General features: G+C 37.8%; 3 protein-coding genes across 3 annotated transcripts; 1 reads left to right on the plus strand and 2 right to left on the minus strand.

The window, feature by feature from the left end:
* Positions 1-1,142: 1,142 nt before the first annotated feature.
* Positions 1,143-6,577, minus strand: drc4 (dynein regulatory complex subunit 4). The gene is made up of 11 exons (XM_077594495.1): positions 6,082-6,577; positions 5,870-5,965; positions 4,953-5,150; positions 4,667-4,867; positions 4,057-4,111; positions 3,315-3,520; positions 3,066-3,221; positions 2,749-2,829; positions 2,468-2,677; positions 1,516-1,581; positions 1,143-1,427 (listed from the first exon to the last, which is right to left on the minus strand). The coding sequence occupies exons 1-11, from the start codon at positions 6,082-6,084 to the stop codon at positions 1,305-1,307; spliced, it is 1,395 nt and encodes a 464-aa protein (XP_077450621.1). The 5' UTR covers positions 6,085-6,577; the 3' UTR covers positions 1,143-1,304.
* A 647-nt stretch (positions 6,578-7,224) lies between these two features.
* Positions 7,225-11,091, plus strand: LOC144069259 (lysosomal protective protein). Its single transcript, XM_077594509.1, has 11 exons — positions 7,225-7,531; positions 7,871-7,982; positions 8,060-8,197; positions 8,879-9,037; positions 9,103-9,194; positions 9,272-9,356; positions 9,414-9,560; positions 9,627-9,775; positions 10,289-10,451; positions 10,559-10,648; positions 10,717-11,091. The coding sequence occupies exons 1-11, from the start codon at positions 7,359-7,361 to the stop codon at positions 10,798-10,800; spliced, it is 1,392 nt and encodes a 463-aa protein (XP_077450635.1). The 5' UTR covers positions 7,225-7,358; the 3' UTR covers positions 10,801-11,091.
* A 1,682-nt stretch (positions 11,092-12,773) lies between these two features.
* slc38a7 (solute carrier family 38 member 7) lies at positions 12,774-19,808 on the minus strand. Its single transcript, XM_077594834.1, has 13 exons — positions 19,748-19,808; positions 19,360-19,517; positions 18,369-18,786; positions 17,662-17,715; positions 17,247-17,391; positions 15,999-16,137; positions 15,200-15,298; positions 14,666-14,720; positions 14,471-14,585; positions 14,121-14,268; positions 13,853-14,052; positions 13,727-13,778; positions 12,774-13,019 (listed from the first exon to the last, which is right to left on the minus strand). Exons 3-13 carry the CDS (start codon positions 18,621-18,623, stop codon positions 12,917-12,919), a joined length of 1,365 nt encoding a protein of 454 aa, XP_077450960.1. The 5' UTR covers positions 18,624-18,786; positions 19,360-19,517; positions 19,748-19,808; the 3' UTR covers positions 12,774-12,916.
* Between the last annotated feature and the right edge of the window lie 178 nt (positions 19,809-19,986).

Here is a 19,986-nt window from a genome sequence, read left to right on the forward strand (position 1 = left end):
TGCTGTTGCGGCAGAATACTGTGTTTCACCAGAACAATAACTTGGTCCTCTATTATTAATACTAAAAGGAAGAGCAATCACTTGATGCAGTGGAGCTGGTTTCACCGCAGAATACAATACGCAATTGGATCCAGCCCGCGTGGCGCTCCACTGGCAACTAGATGTCGAGATTGGAATTGTTGGGTTCATTCCAAGGTTTGAAGTCCCAGCGATGTCATCCTAGCCATCAGTGTATTTAGGAAGGAATATTAATAGACAGGGTCTTCAAAAGGGCTTGACTGCCATCATCCAATGTGTAGCACTTCCTTGGAGATCAACAAGACGTGACTGGGACCGTTTTAGTTGGAGAAGAAGATTTTACCAAAGCGTGCTGTCGGCTAAAAGTGACACGAGACATTTATTCTCTCGGGTTCAGAATGCTTCTGATTTGCGCTCAAAAAAGGTCATCGTCGTTTTAATTTGTGGTCTATTAATACAAAATAATTTAGACCAGTGTGCCTTGGGAAATTATCCATTTTCACTCATTAGATGGAAAACTAGTCATCTGTGTGAAAGCTAGTCCCCACCCGTAAAAATCAAAATTTTTAATGAGAAAAATGCCTTTCTTTATTGCTGTACTTTATAAGGCATACATACAGTAATGGCCTAATTAAAAAGATGTTTTTGTCACTCGTTGCATCATTTGAAAAGCTTTTGCATTGCTAAAATTGTAACAAAAGTGGCAATCCACGGCTTGGACCGTTCTCGTTCTTTTCAATGAATAATTGTTTCATTAAACCTTGTTAAGGCAAGTGACTATTTTGGGTCATTTAAAAATACTTCACCTCATAGACACCTAGTTATGAGTCCATTATGAGTCATGTAGGCCACAAAATTAGCATTTAGAATAAAGGTGTGACCCAACATGGTTTCCAAATATGTATTTTTATAAATTTGCTCATTGCTTGCCTTTGATAATGAGAGGCCGTCAGTTCATTTAAGTAAACACCATAATGTTTTCCATTTTCACATCCTCCAGTCATGTACATTAAAATCTGTATTCATTCAATTTTTATCAACTAGACTTGGAAAAAATATATAGATTCATTTTTCCCCTACATAAAAGCAAGTAGTGAATAAAAATCAGACTTTGTCTCTTCCATTCATGCAAATTTAATTGATCAAATGTACATAAAATGTTCCATTATGTGACAAAAGCAAAATTTGATAGCTCAACGGTACTTGATTTAGTAGTTCCATTTTTCAAGTTAACCAAAACCAGACAAGTCCTGACCAATCAGACGTCCTGGGTTCTGTTGTTTGATTTAAAATTGATTATACACCCAATATTTATTCCTAAATGGGTCATATGGCACACAAAGGTCATCCACGGGAACACCGAGCGCTCTTTGCTTTTTCTCATACCTCAGCAATAAATCCTGACGGGCCTGCCAGAAGAACACACGTTTTCCTTATAAACAATATATATTTGGTTGCATGTAACAAATTTAGTCAACCGGGCAAAGGTCAACTAACCTTGGATATCTGGGATATTTTGTATTGCAACTCCTTAATGGATGTATTGCTGGAGTTTAATATTTCCTGTGAAGTAGAAAGAGAAAAAAATTAAAATAACTCTAATTATTTACATTTCAGTACGAGCAGCATTCTAGCTAGCTTGCTCGTAAAAGTATTCCTTTGCTTGCCAAAACAAAACCACAAATGTAAGTGTATTTTGTCGGAAGTTATAAAAAAGCTGACTTTAAGTGTATATAAAACATTATAATTATATACATATATTTTTTTCAATTGCACTAATGGAGATTACATTTTTGTTTTGCATTTTCTATACTGACAATACAGAACCTGAATAATTTCAGAATATTTACAGACTATGAACCCCACCTTAGTGTAAAACACACCTGCCAGAAAATATATGATGAAGAGGAATGAAATATAAATGTGCCACATTTATGGATGGATAATTAATGTACATGTACATCTGTGTATGTATGTGTATGTATATGTATATTTATATATGTATGTATATATACATATATATATATATATATATATATATATATATATATATATATATATATATATATATTTCAGCAACACGCTTATTTATTTATATATTTATTTATTTATTTTTATTATTATTTTATTTATTAACTTATTTATTACCTATTTATTTATGTCTAAAATGTCTTTTCCTGTGCTGTATTCTCACCCTCTAGCTACTGTGACAATGAAATTTCCCGAATACGGGATGAATAAAGTTACCTAATCTAATCTAATTACATTTTTAAAGTAGCAAATACAGACATAATTATTGTAATAACATTAGAATAAAAAAAGTATGCATAAAATTAATGGGTAACAGTTAACTATAGCCTGGGAGCACAATTTCACATGTTTACCAAACTGTGGAGAAAAAAAGGATGTGACTTAAAGTCCAGAAAATAAAGAAGGGGGAGGGGTTTACCTCAACACTGCTTATGTTGCTCTTGTGTTCACATTTGCCCAAATTAGAGACTAATAAGAAAGTGGAGATGTTGGCTTGAGTGGTCTCCAAATGATCCATCAAGTCCTTGACTTTCTCCTCCATCTTTGCGTTCTTCTCATCTTCTTCCCGCTGAGCACTCTCAACGTGCCGAGAGAGGGTCGCACCCAATTCATCTCGTTCCCGCTGAAGCTGAGGGGCAATTCAAGTATGCGGATAGTAAGAGAAGCTCATAACGCTTCACTTTAGATTTTTTTTTTTACCTCGGTCAATTTCTGCTTTAGTTGCTCTAATTTCTCTTTCTGATCTTCGAGTTCCTTTTCTTTCATCTTTTCGATGGAGTCCTGTTAAAATCTAGAAATCAAGCATCTGACAGCAACATTTAAATGCATTGTTTGCCAATGACGGGGACAGATGTCCAATATATTTTAACCCAGGGGGGATTAGCAGTGAATGAACTCTCTCCTAAACACCAACTAATGTGAATTCACATCGTATGATTGGACTGCAGAAATGCAACTTCAGGCTGGTGCAACATGAAATATGCATACTTATGAACCAAAATATAAAAAAATAGAACCTCTTTCCGAATGGGGTTCTTCATTTTTCTCTGAACGTCATCAGTTTTTTCCTCAACCTCGAGGAGAAGCTTATTGAGACGCTTGTTTTCTGGTAGTACACGAGTCAAAGTCTTTTCCTTCTCTTTTTGTTTTATCTTTGTTTCTTCAATTAGTTTCTGGGAGATAAAACCACGTAAATATTAAAGGGTCATTTTATTGTTAAATATTTATAAAAGACTCAAACAACAATGTCTGATGAATGTCCTCACCTTCAACGAATCGTTGTGAAAAAGATCTCGTTCCATGGTTTGATTGAGGAGCGAGAGCGCGTCCCCGAATATTTTGTGATGATCTGTGATCACAACACTCGTGTGACTATTCCATTGGGTCTCTCGTTCAATGATTTCCTTTTTTCTCATGTTGAGCAGCTCCTGGTGCAGAAGCTCCAGCTTTTCCTTGCAGCGAGCCTCTGTTTCTACTCAAATTTATGAACAAATTGACACAATAATTGAGCTCACTATGCCCATTATTTGCCATGAAAAAACAAACACTTTTTTCGCATACTTATGCTTGGATTTTTGACTCGAAATCTTGGCTACCTGCTGTTTTTTTTCTTGGTCTAAAGCAACTAAAACATGATTTTTGCACCATCTGCTGAAATTTAATCCTTATGCATCGTTTTGTGGCATATATAAAGAGTTTTTAAAAGTCATGCAGTCGCAAATGTTAGCGATTTTCTGGCAAGGCTCAGTTTATGCCGAGGATTAGATTTTAAGGTATACAGTATATTCCACAAAATAAGGCGCATCTTCAAAAAATGGCCTTAAAATTTGTTTCATATATACAGTTCACCGAATTATAAAACATAGTAGCGTAAGGATTAACCAATGTTTCATATATGAAGCGCACTGCACTTTAAGAAAATGTAAGTTATTTCGTTGCATCTTATAGTGCGGAAAATACGGTATTTAAAAAAATAAAAATAGAAAGAAGCAATTGCTCAAGTTTTACCTGTCAGTTCATGCTCCCAGCTCTTTTTTGTTTTAGTCACTTCTTCATTGTGTCGCTGTGAACAAATAATTAAAAGGCTGGCTAAGAAAAGTGCATTGATAATTATTAGTGTTGCACCGATTGCATTTTTGATGTTGTATACTGTACCTATATGATGTTTTTGATAGATTTAAGAGATATCATTGCTGAATACTCCCTTCCATGTAAAACAATTTCTTGGTCGTACAGAGATCAATCTATTTTTCAAGTGGGAGGGCTTGGCAGTAATAAAAAAATGATTTGATTCCACCCTCCGACCGCATATGGATTGGACATCTAGTAGTAAAAAGCTATTTGGCGGGGGGTTTTGCATCTTGGCCAGGGGACAAATTGTATTTGTTTTAATCCATATGCTACCATTGACAGCTGTAGACGTCTAATTTATTTACGTGAGGGACGGCAGGCAGTGAATAAATGAGCGTTCATTCTGTGTGTGATTGGAAAGTCAATCTCAAAAAAGGCAAAATGTAATTTCTTAGTACTTATGACATACTACTTTTAATGCAGTATCTGTACTTGGTATCGGTGTAACACTAATGAGAATTGATTCAAAAGTCAAAGTCATCCTCACCTTTTCTAGCTCAATAACAAGGTGTTCAATATCCAGCCCGTGGGCTTCTATGGTGATGCCGGCTATCCTTTTGTGAAGCTCCTTCTCCAGCTCGGCTTGCTCTTTTTGCACGGTCTCCAGATGAGTTTGATGGTCTGATTGCAACTCAGACATGGTGTTGCGCTGCTCACACACCAGGTGCTTCATTTTCTGCTTATAGAGCTGGTGTAACAAACAGAAAGATGCCATAATTAATGAATTTCCATTTCCATGGAGGTCACCCTCTTTGACCCTCTAACCAATTTACTTTGATTTCCACCAGATGGCGGCCCGCATCCTCCTCAACCCTCTTCTCTTCATTTCTGAGTTGGGCCACGGCCTCCTCTAAATGCATTTTGGTCACATCCCAAAAGGAGTGGATCTTATCCCGCTCCAGCTGGAAGTAGTTCCTCTCTTCCCGTTCTCTGTCCAGCTCTTCTCGCAGGTTGGCAATGTGCTCCATCATCTGGAATGCATGCATTTTGTAATCGCTTCGTCACATAGATTAACTCACTGACAGCTTCCCTACATATATGGGCTTTCTAAAATGGCTTGGTTTACGAACATTATCAGAAAGCTATTCATTTGAACAATTTGTTGGGCACTAATTTAACTCATCGGCTGGGGGCTAGACGTCTAATCCATTTTGATGGAACGTTGGTTCATTTGCTCCTGCCTGGCAAAATGGATTGGAGGTCTCGTGCCGTCAATAGCGGTGAAACATGAGCATTTTAGAGCACTTTAGATTGTTATTGGGGGCCATAATAGTAGTATGTAGTACTACTATATCTCTGGTTTCATACATTATATTCATTCATTTTCTGAAATGGTTGCAGGGGGTGCTGGAGCATATCACAGCTATAATTGAGACTTGGCATCCACATATGTGGACATCACGTTTTTCCAGTTCTTTATGGGGTTTAGTTTTGGTTTTTTTCTTAATTGACAAAAATAACAATTTAAAAATGCCCCATAAAGAGTTACCAGTACTGAATGTGAGTGTATTTGCTTGGCTAAGTTTTCTTTACATCAAGTACAATCATTTTTTTATGCTTAAAATGTAACAGTATTTTGTCATTGATCTATATGGTGGTACTTGAAGAGCAAGAGTCATTTATAACCACTCTGCAAAAGAAATAAATGTTGCACATATCTGTTTCTTGTGGCATAGTTTTTTCTTCTGACCTGCTCCTTGGACAGCTCGTCCTTGGTGAGTCCATCTATGAGGGCAGCAGACTTGACCTTAGCTGACTTTTTACTTGCGCTTTTGTTTTTAGGCGGCTGGACAAAGTTAGCATGTTAGTCAAAATGTCATTTTGCTCCACGTTCGGGCTGTTCATGCTGATCCAAAATATCTGTTAAGCTCCTTACAAGTACAGAGAAAAACATTGTCTCACCATTGTGGATGTACGTCGTTTGAAGATCTCAAGAAGGAGCGGCAAATTGGAGGAGCTTTAAACAGAGTTGCCATGGCAACGTTTTGCAGCCTGTTGACAAGCTTGCCAGCAGGGGGCAGTATAGATGCTCACCTGGAAGTTCATAGTAGTGTAGTACTAGATAGATAGTACAAATAGCCTCAGAATCGGAATTTTGTTGGATTTGCTTTTGATTTCTTACAAAATATTATATTTAGTACAGAAAGTTGAGAAAGAAGGAAAGACATGGACATAGGCATCCCGGAATCCCCTTGAATGTTTTGAAATTTATTCGATAATTGATGCAATGTTATACTGGAGTGAAAGAACATTCATGCAAAAGGAATTCATAAAATTGAATTAAAAAAAAAGGACTACAGATGATGTGCCAGTGGTAAAACATAAACAGCCTTGGGCTTAACTGGATTAAAAGAGTTCAGGCTGCCAATGGGTTTTTGCCTCAAGGTACACTCTTGAAAATCCATCATTTTGTTCACGTTGGAAGGTAATTTATGAGTTTTGGGAGTCTGGCTACCAATGTTGATTTGTTTGACATTCCAAATCCTTTTTACACAGTGGGACTGATCGACAACCAGTGATTGTCACCGCTTGGTGATAAACTGAAGTTAGTTCAAACATGAATTTCCATTGTCCTCTAGTTTCGGAAGGGATCAACATGTTGGACACAGAAAATTATCCTCATTAATTTATAATGTGCATAATGTCACCTATTTATGTCAGTAAAATATAGTGATGGCATGACAATGACGTGCACTTCCAATTGATGGCAGAAGGCATTTAATTAATTTGCATTTGAGAATTGTGGACTGGACATATTATAAATTTAATATCCTCTATTGAAATAGATTTGGCATTACACTAGTAAGTTATCAAGACTTACCTCCTGTTTCTCCACTTTCTTTTTCTTCATGCATCAATTACTCAAGTTTTCATTCAATCTTCAGTTTTGTACTCAGATACAAGGATCTATTCTCGTTTCTCACCACAGAATATGCAACAAAATTGTCGTAATGCAGTTTAATTTGTTCAAAATCAGTAATCAAACGCATGAATATACATATATTTCAATATCATCAAGCGAGGCATTTTTATTCTGGCAACGAAAGTGTCGGCTTTCATAACATCACGTGACGAAGCAGCGCTGTCACGTGACTTGTTTTTTGAGGAAGTCACGCGCAAGTGTATAAAAAGTAGCTTCTCTTACTCTTTCGTCAGCTTTTTGTTTCCCCCAGCACGCCATGGATCATCTTTTGCCTTTGGTTTTGTCCGTGTCTGCGGTGTTCCAGCTCGGATCTTGGGCTCATTACGCCCCCGACGAGGTGAGCCACCTCCCCGGCCTGACGTTCAACCTGAACTACCGTCAGTGGTCGGGACACCTCCAGGCAAGACCCGGAAAGTTTCTACATTATTGGTGAGGAGCACCGTGGAGCAAACACACTCTGACTTTTTCCTAATAGTTTAAGAAAAATGTCGTGGATGAGTGGTTAGCATGTCGGCCTCGCAGTTGCGGGGCCTTGGGTTCGATCCCCGGTCGGTCAGCCTGTGTGGAGTTTGCGTGGGTTTTCTCCGGGTACTCTCGTTTCCTCCCACATTCCAAAAACATGCATGGTAGGCTGGTTGAACACTCTAAATTGCCCCTAGTTATGAATGTTATTGTCCATTTTTTGCATATTTGTGACTGGTATTCTGTACATCAATGGGTTTTCTAACATCCACTAAAATGACAAATCTGTTTTTTTGTGTGGTGCAGGTTTGTGACCTCTCAAAGGGACCCTGTCAAAGACCCGCTGGTATTGTGGCTGAACGGAGGACCGGGCTGCAGCTCGCTGGATGGTTTCCTGTCAGAGAATGGACCTCTCCACGTTAGCATTCCCGCTGTGTGAATAAAGTAACATAACACGCCGTTGAAGTAACTTAAGTGTTTCCATTTTCTTCCCAGGTGAGAGACGACGGAAGCACTTTGTACGAGAACACTTTCAGCTGGAACAGGATCGCGAATGTGCTTTATATCGAGTCCCCCGCAGGGGTCGGCTTCTCCTACTCCAATGATGGGGACTATGCCACAGATGACGATCAGGTGAGTTAGTCACTGATTTATTGACCTACCTACCGTGCATGTCTGCCTTGATGATTCAACTAATGGACAGCTTCTTGGATGTGAAATGAATCAGCAACTGTGTTTAGAGGTGATCAATGGTTTCGAGATATTGGTGACCAGAAGAAGGAAAAAACAATCAGCCTCATATTAGCAAATATTTATTTACATTCTTTTCATTAACAGTACAACAGTATATGCAATTTCTTTTATTTTTAAACAATATTTTAAATTCAAAATGTTTTATATTTTCAGTAAATATGGATTTTATTATTTTAATTCTTATAATCAAAAAGTTGAGAAAAAGACCTGTAAATATTCTCTGATTTCTGTAGCCCTCGGAAAAAGCAAATGATTATCTTAAAAATCTGTCAAATTGAGATACGAGCAAACATCTACTTTAATTTGGAAAATAAAATATAGTAACATCGATAGCCAGTGTTCATAGTTCAACGTTTCTCTGTGCAGTTTTTGTGCAATATTTCAATAAACATTGGTAACTAAACTTTAAAGCCTACACTTACCATGTAATTTATATATAAGCCAACTAGTGAAATAATCACAATACCAATAACTGATTAATCTACCATCAAAATAGTTATTTAGGGCAGCCCTACTAGTGTGTAAGGAACTAAGACGCAACCATTTACAACTTGCGTTTAGGTCGCCGAGGACAATTACAGAGCCTTGCAGAGTTTTTTTGCCAAGTTTTCAAGCTTCACGAGGAATGACTTTTTCATCTTTGGAGAAAGTTACGGTGGAATTTATGTACCAACACTCAGCTTGCGCATTGCTACGGGAAACAACAATGTCAACTTTAAGGTACGTAATGTGGTTACACAATAAAAGTGTGGAGCTCACCATTAAGCCTATATTACCTTTTTTAGGGGTTTGCTGTAGGAAATGGTCTCAGCAGCTATGCACTTAATGACCAGACTTTGGTATATTTTGGCTACTACCACGGACTGTTTGGAGAAGAGTAAGTTTGTGTTTTAATTGAACTCCTTGGCTGCCGATGTCAGCAATATATACACTAACATTGATGCACGTGTGCAGCCTGTGGCGTGATCTAAACATTTACTGCTGCAAGGAGCAAAGATGTGACTTTTCCAACTCCACTTCCCAGAAATGCCAGACGCTGGTATGTAGTATATGTGTGACGCATGTCAAAAGTCCTCCTGTTCTAATCTTCCCTTAGGTCGGTGTGGCTTTTAATATAGTGTACAACAGCGGCCTTAATGAGTACGCCCTTTACTTGAACTGCGAGGGTCGCGGTGGGTTTCACCCAGCCTATGAAAGGGCCATGAGTCACCTGTTCAAGAACTACCGCAAACGCAGCAACGACGTAAGTGTGAGCACGCTCGCCCTCGGCTTACGCAAAATTGATTTTGATGAAATTGTTTGTGTGAAGCTGGATTCAGACGGTTCGTCGTTTGCCATCTCCCTGGGTGAGGTGCCCCCCTGCATTAATAGTACGGCCCAAGTCAACTGGCTCAACCGGGGTGACGTGAGGAAAGCTTTGCATATTCCTGACATTCTGCCAAAATGGGACTTGTGCAGGTATTTTTGAAGCCACAGAATGATGAAATTCAGTTTTCATGCCATAACTAGTGCTTCACCGATACCAAGGGGGTTAATACTTAGTATCTTAATACCAAATTGCTGTATACTCACTTAACTGCAAAGTAATAGCTAGTATGGGCTGATCAGACATTTCTTAAATCATTGCTTGCTATTGACAGCGCTAGACGTCCAATCCATTTGATGTGGGAGATCGTTTGCTGCCTCCTTCCCATTTCAAATGGATTGGTCATCTACTAGTGATAAACTCATTAAAATTCACACACATTGAGTGAACATCTATCATTGATTTTTCGTAAAACTACACTTATAAATGTTTTGCCACTGTAAACTTACCTTTTAGTTAAGTGCCTCACGGCAATACATTATTACATTAAACAATACAATTAAAAAAAAAAACCAAGACATTAAACATTTGATAAATCGATTCCGTTTCCTTACATTTAAAATTTTGCATTATTTTGACACTTAGCCTTTGTGTCTTGTCCGTAGCGACATCGTGGGGAGGAGTTACACCAACCTGTACGCGTCAGTGAAGGACGTCTATCTGAAGTTGCTTTCTTTAGGCCTGCGGGCGCTGGTCTACAATGGTGACACGGACATGGCCTGCAACTTCCTGGGGGATCAGTGGTTTGTGGAAGACCTGGGCATAGAGGTAGAGCTCCAGAAGATATGTCATCATTACACGTTTTGAAGAAACTAAGATCACTTGACTCATTGCTAAAGGGGTTGAGGATATTGGTTTGTTTACATTATTCCCAGGCTACGACTCGGTATCAGCCCTGGCACGTTGACAACCAGGTTGGCGGTTTCTACCAAATGTATGGAAATATAACATTCCTGACAGTAAAGGTAAGTTAAGTTTGATCGTAGTGGTTTATTTGTGTGGTACTTGAAATGTTGATTTGCTGTATTTTCAGGGTGCAGGTCACATGGTTCCACAGTGGGCTCCTGGTCCAGCTCTTCACATGTTCCAGTCCTTTTTAACAAATAGCTCCTACTAAGCCTGATGGAAAATGGATTGGTCAGTTTGCACTCACTCATGAGACTTATTTTTCCAGGGAATTTGGATTTTAAGGGAAGAGACGTTTGGAAATTGTGATCTTGTATTTCTTCTATAGAGCACACGGTTCACTTCGGTTTGGGCAAGGTCCAAAGAAAATTTGTACCCAAACAAATCAAAAACAATGTAATTAACTGTTTTCGCTTTACACTCATGCAAGTTGCTTTATCGATAATGTGAAGTTGATTGATCAAATTTTAACTGCATTTTTAATAAAGACTGTTCAACTATCTCTAATATAATCATGCAAATTCTTCATTCTGGGTTAAACACCTTTCTGTTAGCAAATCAATAATGCAGCATGTGATTATTCAACACACAGCACAGAAATTCATGATTACATTAGACGTAAATGTTAAAAAATAAGTAACAGTCAATCTGACTTTAGATTTTTTTTTATTATAAAAAAATACATTCCTTTTAAGCCTGTTCACCACAAAACCTGAAATATTTCTTTGAAAACAATAACATTGCTTTGATACTTGCTTCTGTCATGAAATAAATGGTAAGTAAACAAATTGCTTTCAAAGTTTTGATATGTTTAGAGTCAGAAGTATAAATGCACATGTCACACTTTCATTTCTGCATTATCTTGCAATTAGATGACTGCAAATAATACGTAAATTACAATGAAGGTAATTTATACAATGCTCACAAGATGTCAAAATAGTTCAACTTACCTGACAGCGTCCTGATAGATGGAATTAGTCGTGGTGAGGCCCAGGATAAACACGCCAAATGAAACACAGACGGACCCAAAGACTAGCAACTTTGCCACACCTGCAGGGGAAAAAATATAATTGATGTTTTAGTAAACAATTTGATGTGTGTTGAGTTATATCTTTGTTCACAGAATAAATCAAACTCACATTTCAAGTTACCAGTTTTTCCCCCTTTTGCCTGGATGACCTTTTTAACCCTTTCATTTTTGGGGACAGTGGACATACATTATACATACATTACAGTTGGTATTTTTCCCAAGTCATCATAGCTTAGCTCATTCACTGCCAGTCCAAGTTGTGGAAGTTACTCAACACTATTTATTCAAATCTTTAGCCTATTCACCATTCTGGAGAAAACAGCATGAGCATTTCTTTTAACACATAACACAAATCATGATATTCATGTCATTCAATGAATCGCGGTGGCAAAAAAGAGAAGAAATAGGCAAAACATTTGACACAAATGTTAGCTTGAAAGAAAAATCAACATTACCACTTTCATCAGATTTTTTTTAAAGTAATAAAAATAACATACATTGTAATCCCTTTAAAAGCCCATAGAAGAAAACCTGAAATATTGCTTTGAAATATACAACTGGACATTTTTTGGTTGTAGTGTTGCGTTTGCCTCGGGAGCTCAAGAGAACTTTTTCCAAGCTTTGGTTTGAGCTCCAGCAAGAGTATTATACACCCGTTTACGTAAATACCAACAATCAAAAGTTGTGCGCAAAGATGCCAACTCAGTAATGGCTTCATAAATGCTAACATCTCAAGCGGTATGGAGAGTATTGATTTAGTGTTGTGTAAATCACTAATAATATGTATTCAAAATGATTTCAGTTTGGACACAAAGCAAAAAAAGGTGCAAATCTCAATTGCAATTGGCCACTGCAAACAGTCACTTACCCTTACACGTAATTTAAAATGTACAAAATCATTTACAGTAACAATCAAATTTTCAGATATTTTCTATACAAAGTCCCTTAGTGCTTGTAAACAGGAATGTATAACCTCTAGCCAGTCACAATTATAAGCAGCTGTGAACTGGCAACAGTTGGAAAACTGCTTCAGCTACAGATTAAACCACTGAATATTTGAAAAGAAAAATAATTTAAAACAAAACAAAACATGCAATTTAAAGGTTACTCCTATAGGTGTCTAAGGTTGACTTGGGATGTCGTCCCTTTACTCCCGGTTCTATTGGACAGATGTGCAAAGAGGTGGAGGTCAGAGCTGATTAAATGAGTTGTCACAAGAAGCTTCCACATCTTATTTACTAATTCAGAATTGCACCGGAGCGCACAATGTCTGCAGTACTGCAAAGAAATGTTCCCTTTAGCTGATGACATCCTGATAGATGGAATTGGTCGTGGTGAGGCCGAAGATGAATGCTCCCAGCGTAACCATGACGATACCAAAGACCACCAGTCCGTGCCAGCTGGGAAGGAAAACACCAATCAGCTGAATGTCTGCTTTTTTTCCATTTGAATTACAGTCCGAACTATAATTGTAGTTGTCGAGTGTGTCTAAGTTTGTGACTTAGCATAGCAAAATGAGTTGGGAAGGAACACAGATAGCTTCAGAAATGGTTTAGCAAGAAATTAAAACCGCTGCATATTCAAAAATGGCATTTTGTCAAAGTTGAACCACAATGACCTCATATATACAGCAAAATAATGATTCATTGCGATACTGTTGTTGTAAATACGCACCCACACAGGAAATTAATTCCCAACAGACTGTTATCAGTTTAGAGCGGAGGATTCTCATTTCTACTAATTGTGTGCCCACTAGTATAATAATTCTGAATGTGTTGGGATTTCCCATTATAAGTGCACCCTAGCGAAAAAAATCTTGTTTTCAATTTGGACAGAAAAGAAAAGGAAGTCAAGTTAGGGAAAATAATGTTTGTTTAAGCAGCATGTCTTTCAAATCTAGACAGACTTTTATTTATTTTTTAATTCAGCTGGAGAACTTCATTTTAATGGAACAGAAAAATGCCTTCCTAGGGGTTTGTGGATAAAATTAGTAGAATTATGTATTTTAACATAATATGACGTTAACAATATAACATGATAATGGCAGAATTTAATCAAATAAAGAGTCCATTCTGTGAATTAACAACAACAACAACAAAAATCTCACCTGGCAGATCGACTGTCTGTTTCCAACAGCTTGGCTTGGATCAAACACAGACCTATAGAACAACAGTTATATCATCAAGAGACGAGCCACACAACAACTCCGAACACAAAGAAAAGTGCACAAAACCTGGGAAGACGAAGATAAAACAGGCCGCCAATCCTCCTATGAGCGAGATGACGCGCCCGATGTCCGGGGTGAAGAGCGCGAGAACGAGGGTGACGACAAACCACACGAGGGTCTGCAGGATCCTCCGTCTCTGCTCACGCCGCACGCACACCTCCACGTGCTCGCCTTGCCAGCGCAACCAAAGACCTTCAATAACGGCCCTGCAAGAGTACGAGAAAATCGCAGTCAACAATCAATTACGCACGCGGTGGTGCCATTTTCACCTTACCGGCCACAGAAATGTAAAATGGGGTAGGAAGTGACCACGCAGACGACGATGAAGGCTCTGGCGATGGCCACGGCGATGTCGTCCGAAGGATATGACATCAGAACATCCTGGCTGACGCTGGAACCAAACGTCAGGAAGCCACAGACGCCTGACAAAATGAAAATAATGAATACTACACTTGAATACTGCAAGGCGGAAAACATACTTTTGCATCAATGATTGAAAGAAATACATTAAAATACAATGTTCTAAAAAAATAAATGCATCACTCCCATATTCAAAGCACTTATTACTGTTTATCCTGTCAATAGTGATTGACCTCAAGTAACTACAAGCAAATATGGCTGTACCTGTCCCAGTGTAAACAAAGAGGCAGATTATCATGCTGAGCGTAACAACAAGCCCCCAAGGTTTGAGCGCTTTGGTCTTCATACTGTTGAACACTGGCACGCAACTGACATGGCACTGCGAGCAAAAAGAACAGTTGATTTGTTTTCTTAAGGCAAACTTTTGAGACAAAACTTAAATGGCGAAAATGTCAATACCTGGAAACCAAAGCATATGGTTGGCATTGCATTGAAAGCTGCAGTCCACGTAGAACTGTAACATAGACAAGACAAAACAAATCGTAGATAGTACAGTGAACCAACACTTCTTTTTGTTTTTTTTAAGAAAGTACATTTATTTTAATGCGTGGAACTTATACTGGCGTATATTTAGAATGACGTCTCGTCAACGGCAGCCAGAGTTAAAAACCCTTCATAGGCCAAGTGGGAATTTTTGGGTATTTAACAAAGTGTAACAAGTTAACAAGTGTACTCAACTACAAAAACAATGGCGTTCACATACGTGGATGCTGAATCTAAATGAAACATTTCTGTTATTTATCTTACATTGCTTGCATTTTTTTAAATACATCTAATTATAAATAAATAAATACTAACAGAAATACAAGAATCATAAGATAACATTTGAAAATTGCTTGTGCATTTAAAAGTGCGTTTAACCGATTGCCTGCCACTGATAGTAATAGATGTCCAATTTATTTAAACTATAACAAGAGTGAGCGGTACTCTCACCTGCTGGGAACAATTCCTGGCATGACCTCTTGATCAGGCCAGATGTATTTCACAATCACAACGATGGTAACATACCAGGTACCCATCACGCTCAGAGCACTGGAAAAAAAGAGAGCAATTTAAGAGATTTGAGCAAATGTGTCTTGAATATCATCTAAAAAAATGTTTGGTTGCTAAATGTTGTAAATGGAAGAATATTTTGAAATAGGTTTGGTACAATTGAAAAAATGTTTTGTTTCTGCTAACTTTTCATGCACACTTCAACAAGGAAATTAGGGAACAATTTATAACTCAAAATTACATAGTGCTCGGGCTCTTTACATTTCTAAATACTATAAATAAAAATATGTTGTGAAAATGTTAAGTTCACAATATTTTAGTTGTTTTACAAATGCTTATTTTTTGGTTAAAAGAGAACGTAATATACGATATTTTGATAAACATTAGACAATTTGTTATATTTTCATGTATGCCTGACATGCAGATTTCTGCGAGTGATTTAAAAACATTACTTTTCTCCTTAATGCTAATTTTATTTATTGTTTTAACTATTAAACAGCAGCATATTTGAGAGAGAGAAAAAAACTAAATGCTTGGAATTTTCATAACATTTTCATAATGTAAAATAAAAAAGAAATTCAAGACAATTTTGATATTTTTTTTGTTCAAAGAAGTAAAACTATTGGTCAATTGACTGAAGTGAAGTTGTTCTTCTGCCACAAAGTTTTGTGGAAATAGAGTCACACGACAAGCACGTAACCACTTTGGCCGAGCTAAAGCAAAGGTGCAACTGCAATACCTGGCATATTTCTGGAAGCCAATCTCTTTGGGAATGGACAAAGGCAGAATGACCATAACTGCGGTGACTACGATGGTAAACTTGCGGTCGGTGTACCACAAGCCGCTGACAGAGCCATCAGGAAACGCCACCGCAATCACTGTGACAATAAAAAAAGCATTAGATCAAGAGGCCAGAGTCCAATTTCAGACGCGAGCGGGAGACAAATTCAGTCGATGTCAGCGTTGTGGGATTTTGTGGCACATGACACTCTCACGTGGGAACCTTTCAACCACTTTACATTTACCAGGCCTTCATCAGTAAAAACATCCCACTTCTGCCCAAGAGATTATTAACACCAATAAAAGAGACTCTTCATTTGCATGTAATACAAATTCTAATGTCATACTAATATTTACTTTAAAACAAATTAAGAACTAGGGCAACATTAGCTTAACCCTTTAGACAGCTGAACCGAAATGGGTTTTCACAATCAATGTTCTCATTTTAAATGAGTGGAAATGAGCTAAAAACTATGAAATTTAAACAACTTTAGAGTGTTATGTTGTAGATGCAAATATTAAACAGTCTCAGAAGTAAAATAACAGAGAAAAATAATGTTTAAACAGAGAAAAGGACATCGTTTGTGAGAGCAGTCATTGACAAACGCATTGGCTAAAATAGTACTGGCATTTAAAAAAAAGTCTGACAACAGCTATTGTGCCTTCTACTTACAGGAAATATTGCCTTTTATTTATGGTTTTCTCCTCGATTACACATAAAAATGAAATTCTGTCTTCATTGGAATAAACACAATGTGATATGTGGACCCCGTTTTTTAATAGGGTTACATTTCTTTTTTGAATGACCAATAATAATCACTTTTGCTTTAAAAATGATTTTAAGCCTGGAGAACTCAAGTTTTGGGGAGTTGAAGCCAGTAATGTAGGCAAACGAGGATATCAAGGATCAATTACTAAATGCCCCAAAATATTTTATTATAGACGTTAGAATGAGACTACATCAGCTAACTGCAATACAAAGACAGGAAGGCCCCAATCAGATCAGGACTGTATCAGTGTCTTGGTAGACTTCACACATGCACTCGTCCATTTATCACCAGTATGCAGGTATGTTAAGTCATCCGTCCAAATCGTCTGTCACGTTTTTTGTTCAGGGCGGTTTGACGCAGTTTGACTTCAGAATAATTTGTTTACGCGCAATGGATGTGGTGTGAGAATTGTCTGACGAACGAGCGACTCGACTCACGGCGGTCCAGCTGGTCTCCGATGACGATGAAGAAGGCGATGCACGTGCCAAAAGTGTAGACGGCGATGGCCACCTCGCATAGGATTCCAGTGAGTTTTCCGCAAGTGGCTCGTACCACCTCCTGATAGTTGCTCTCGTTACTGACCTTAGAGAATCAAATCAGCTGATGAGACCCATTGTCGATGAGACGTTATAACAATATTACAAATTAATGTAGTGTAGTGTATGAACATATTTCTAAAGTGCTGACGTGGCTCGTGTGTGGAAAAAGCGCAGACAAAACACATTGTGCCATTCAGGAAGTGAAAGCTTGAGCGTACAATGCCCATCTAAGCATGCAATGGGTTCTACTTCTAACAAAAAAAGAAGTATTTTGGAAGATGGAAGAGTGTGGAGGAGGTATGGTGATACTAACCTGACAGCAGTATCCCAAAATCACCAAACCACTGATAATGAAGATCAGCATGAACTGAAAAAGAAATTATCCTTTACATTACATCCTACTATCATATAAAAGTTTTTGTATTTTGTATGGTTGAAAACCTTTAGATTTCCCCAATAAGTATCAATCAAACGTTATATTTTTACCATTAAATTAAGTGATAACACAGACAGAAAACTGAATTTGGGTCAAACCCCAACATTTAAAAAAACCATTTAAATACACTTAACTGCAAGCAACCATTATATTGTACTCATAAGCAGCAAAATATAAGCACCTGCTGCCTGGTTTTAAACACACATGGATGACCTTTTATATAACATAATACAGTCAACAATCTGACTGTGTCCTGTTAAACAAATATAACATTTAATCAAGCAAAATATGACCAAATTACAAAGCTTGAGTACAAATATTTATTTTGTAATTAGCTACTGATTCTGCCTAAATTTAACACCAAAGAAAAATGTAACTCACATCATCAAAATGTCACTATCAAAATGGAGGAGAAACTTATGACTCAACTGAAATACCCATTTACTATTTTACTCTGAGGAATTGAAATGCATCTATAGAATATACGAATTGCCGCTATAGAATTTGGATTAAAATTCACCCTTTGCCATTTCAAGTGGAGTTGCATGAAGAGATTGAAATAGGCCATTTTGTTAGAGGCTCACCATTTGAAGCATGACTCCTGCCATGACTCCCCCTGCCATATTAAAAGCCGCTGGGAAGTTGAGCAAACCGGCTCCCAAAGCCGCATTTACTACGATGAACACGGCTCCTAAAGATGACACGCTGCCGCCCGGCCTCCTCTCCGACTCTTGGTGAGGCGTCGATTCCATGCTGGGACTCTGCAACAGCCACGCTCGCTCTCCCGAGTCATTGCAGCCAACTCCTCCCCAGTCATCCATATTGGTGTTAATGGCCATCAGCTAATTGGCACCAATTCTAGTGGTTGCTAAGCCAAGTTCCCAGCTTTCTGAATCCAGCTTTGGGCAAATAGGAATGTTGATTGCTTGGGCAAAAGGGCAAATAAATTTGGAATGTTTACGTGGAAATAATGTTAGTGAGCTGGTGGATCCATATGGTCATCTGGAATTAAATATAGTTTACAGTTAGACTCAAAAATGAACATTCAAAGTAAATGGGAGTAACTATGAATGCAACTGTTATAAAGTAAGTTGAGTCTGCTGCCATATAGTTAAGCACGAATACTATAAAGTATTTGCTCTTAAGTCAAAGCTAAAATAATAAGTCCAACAATTGCACGTGTTTGTTAAATCAATGGAGGGGAGACCTGCATTTTTGTGTCTTGTTTACAATATTTATTTTTTTGGGTTGGTGGTTCAGATATTGAAAATAGATAAATAAATGTTTTTTGTTTTTTTGTTTTTAAATTGATCAATTATAATTTTTGATACCCATAGCCAGGCCTAGTTAGTATCCCAGTATGTTCCACTTGTTTTATTGTAATAAACTATTATATAAATTGCACTTTTTAAATTTAGATCAGCAATTGAAATGGGAAGGACAACCCAAAAGATAGCAGTGAACGTTTTCATTTTAAACAGAGCGTTTTTCAATGATTTTTAATTATGTTATTCGGCATAATGGCAACCAAATACGTAATCAAATTCACAAAAATGTAACAAGCATAACATTTACCTCCGCGAGGTAGTGGTCATCCAGTCAATGATGTCCTGAAGAGGCTGAGGAATAGAAACAAACGTCGTGGGCAGTTCAATAAAATCCTGCAGACTATTGCGGAAACTTTTGTGCTAGTGGAATTAAATGCAAGTTATCTTCTCAGTGATTCCATCAGCCTGCAATTAAGGGTAACAATGCATAATAATGTCGTTAGCCTTCTGTAAACAAGGCGTTGCTTGTCACTGCACTCGAGCTTGTGCTTTTCAATCAACACTAGTTAGCTAACCTAGCTTCACTCTTGACTTTACATTTATTCTCCGGAAAATCCATGAATCAATCATTGTTCCGCTCATTTTTAAACCCCTCGTTTCCAGGTTAATTAATTAGAGGAAATATGTAATAATACCTTTGTCATGGAGGAGCCTCCTCTGCGCTTAACTGGACAGGAGGACTGTTTTGGCAAGCCTCATACATGGACTAGGGCACGTGACGATCGATCACGTGACTGTGGAATTGTGGGAAATGTAGTACTTATTTGATAGAGTCACAAGGAATGTCGTACGCATTTAGAGCATTGATCCGATATCCATGTAGTATTTTCCCGCACCAATGAGTACAAGTAGAATTTACTAATAACTTTTTTGG

The sequence above is a fragment of the Stigmatopora argus genome, chromosome 2, assembly GCF_051989625.1.
Source record: "Stigmatopora argus isolate UIUO_Sarg chromosome 2, RoL_Sarg_1.0, whole genome shotgun sequence".
Lineage (NCBI taxonomy): Eukaryota > Metazoa > Chordata > Actinopteri > Syngnathiformes > Syngnathidae > Stigmatopora > Stigmatopora argus.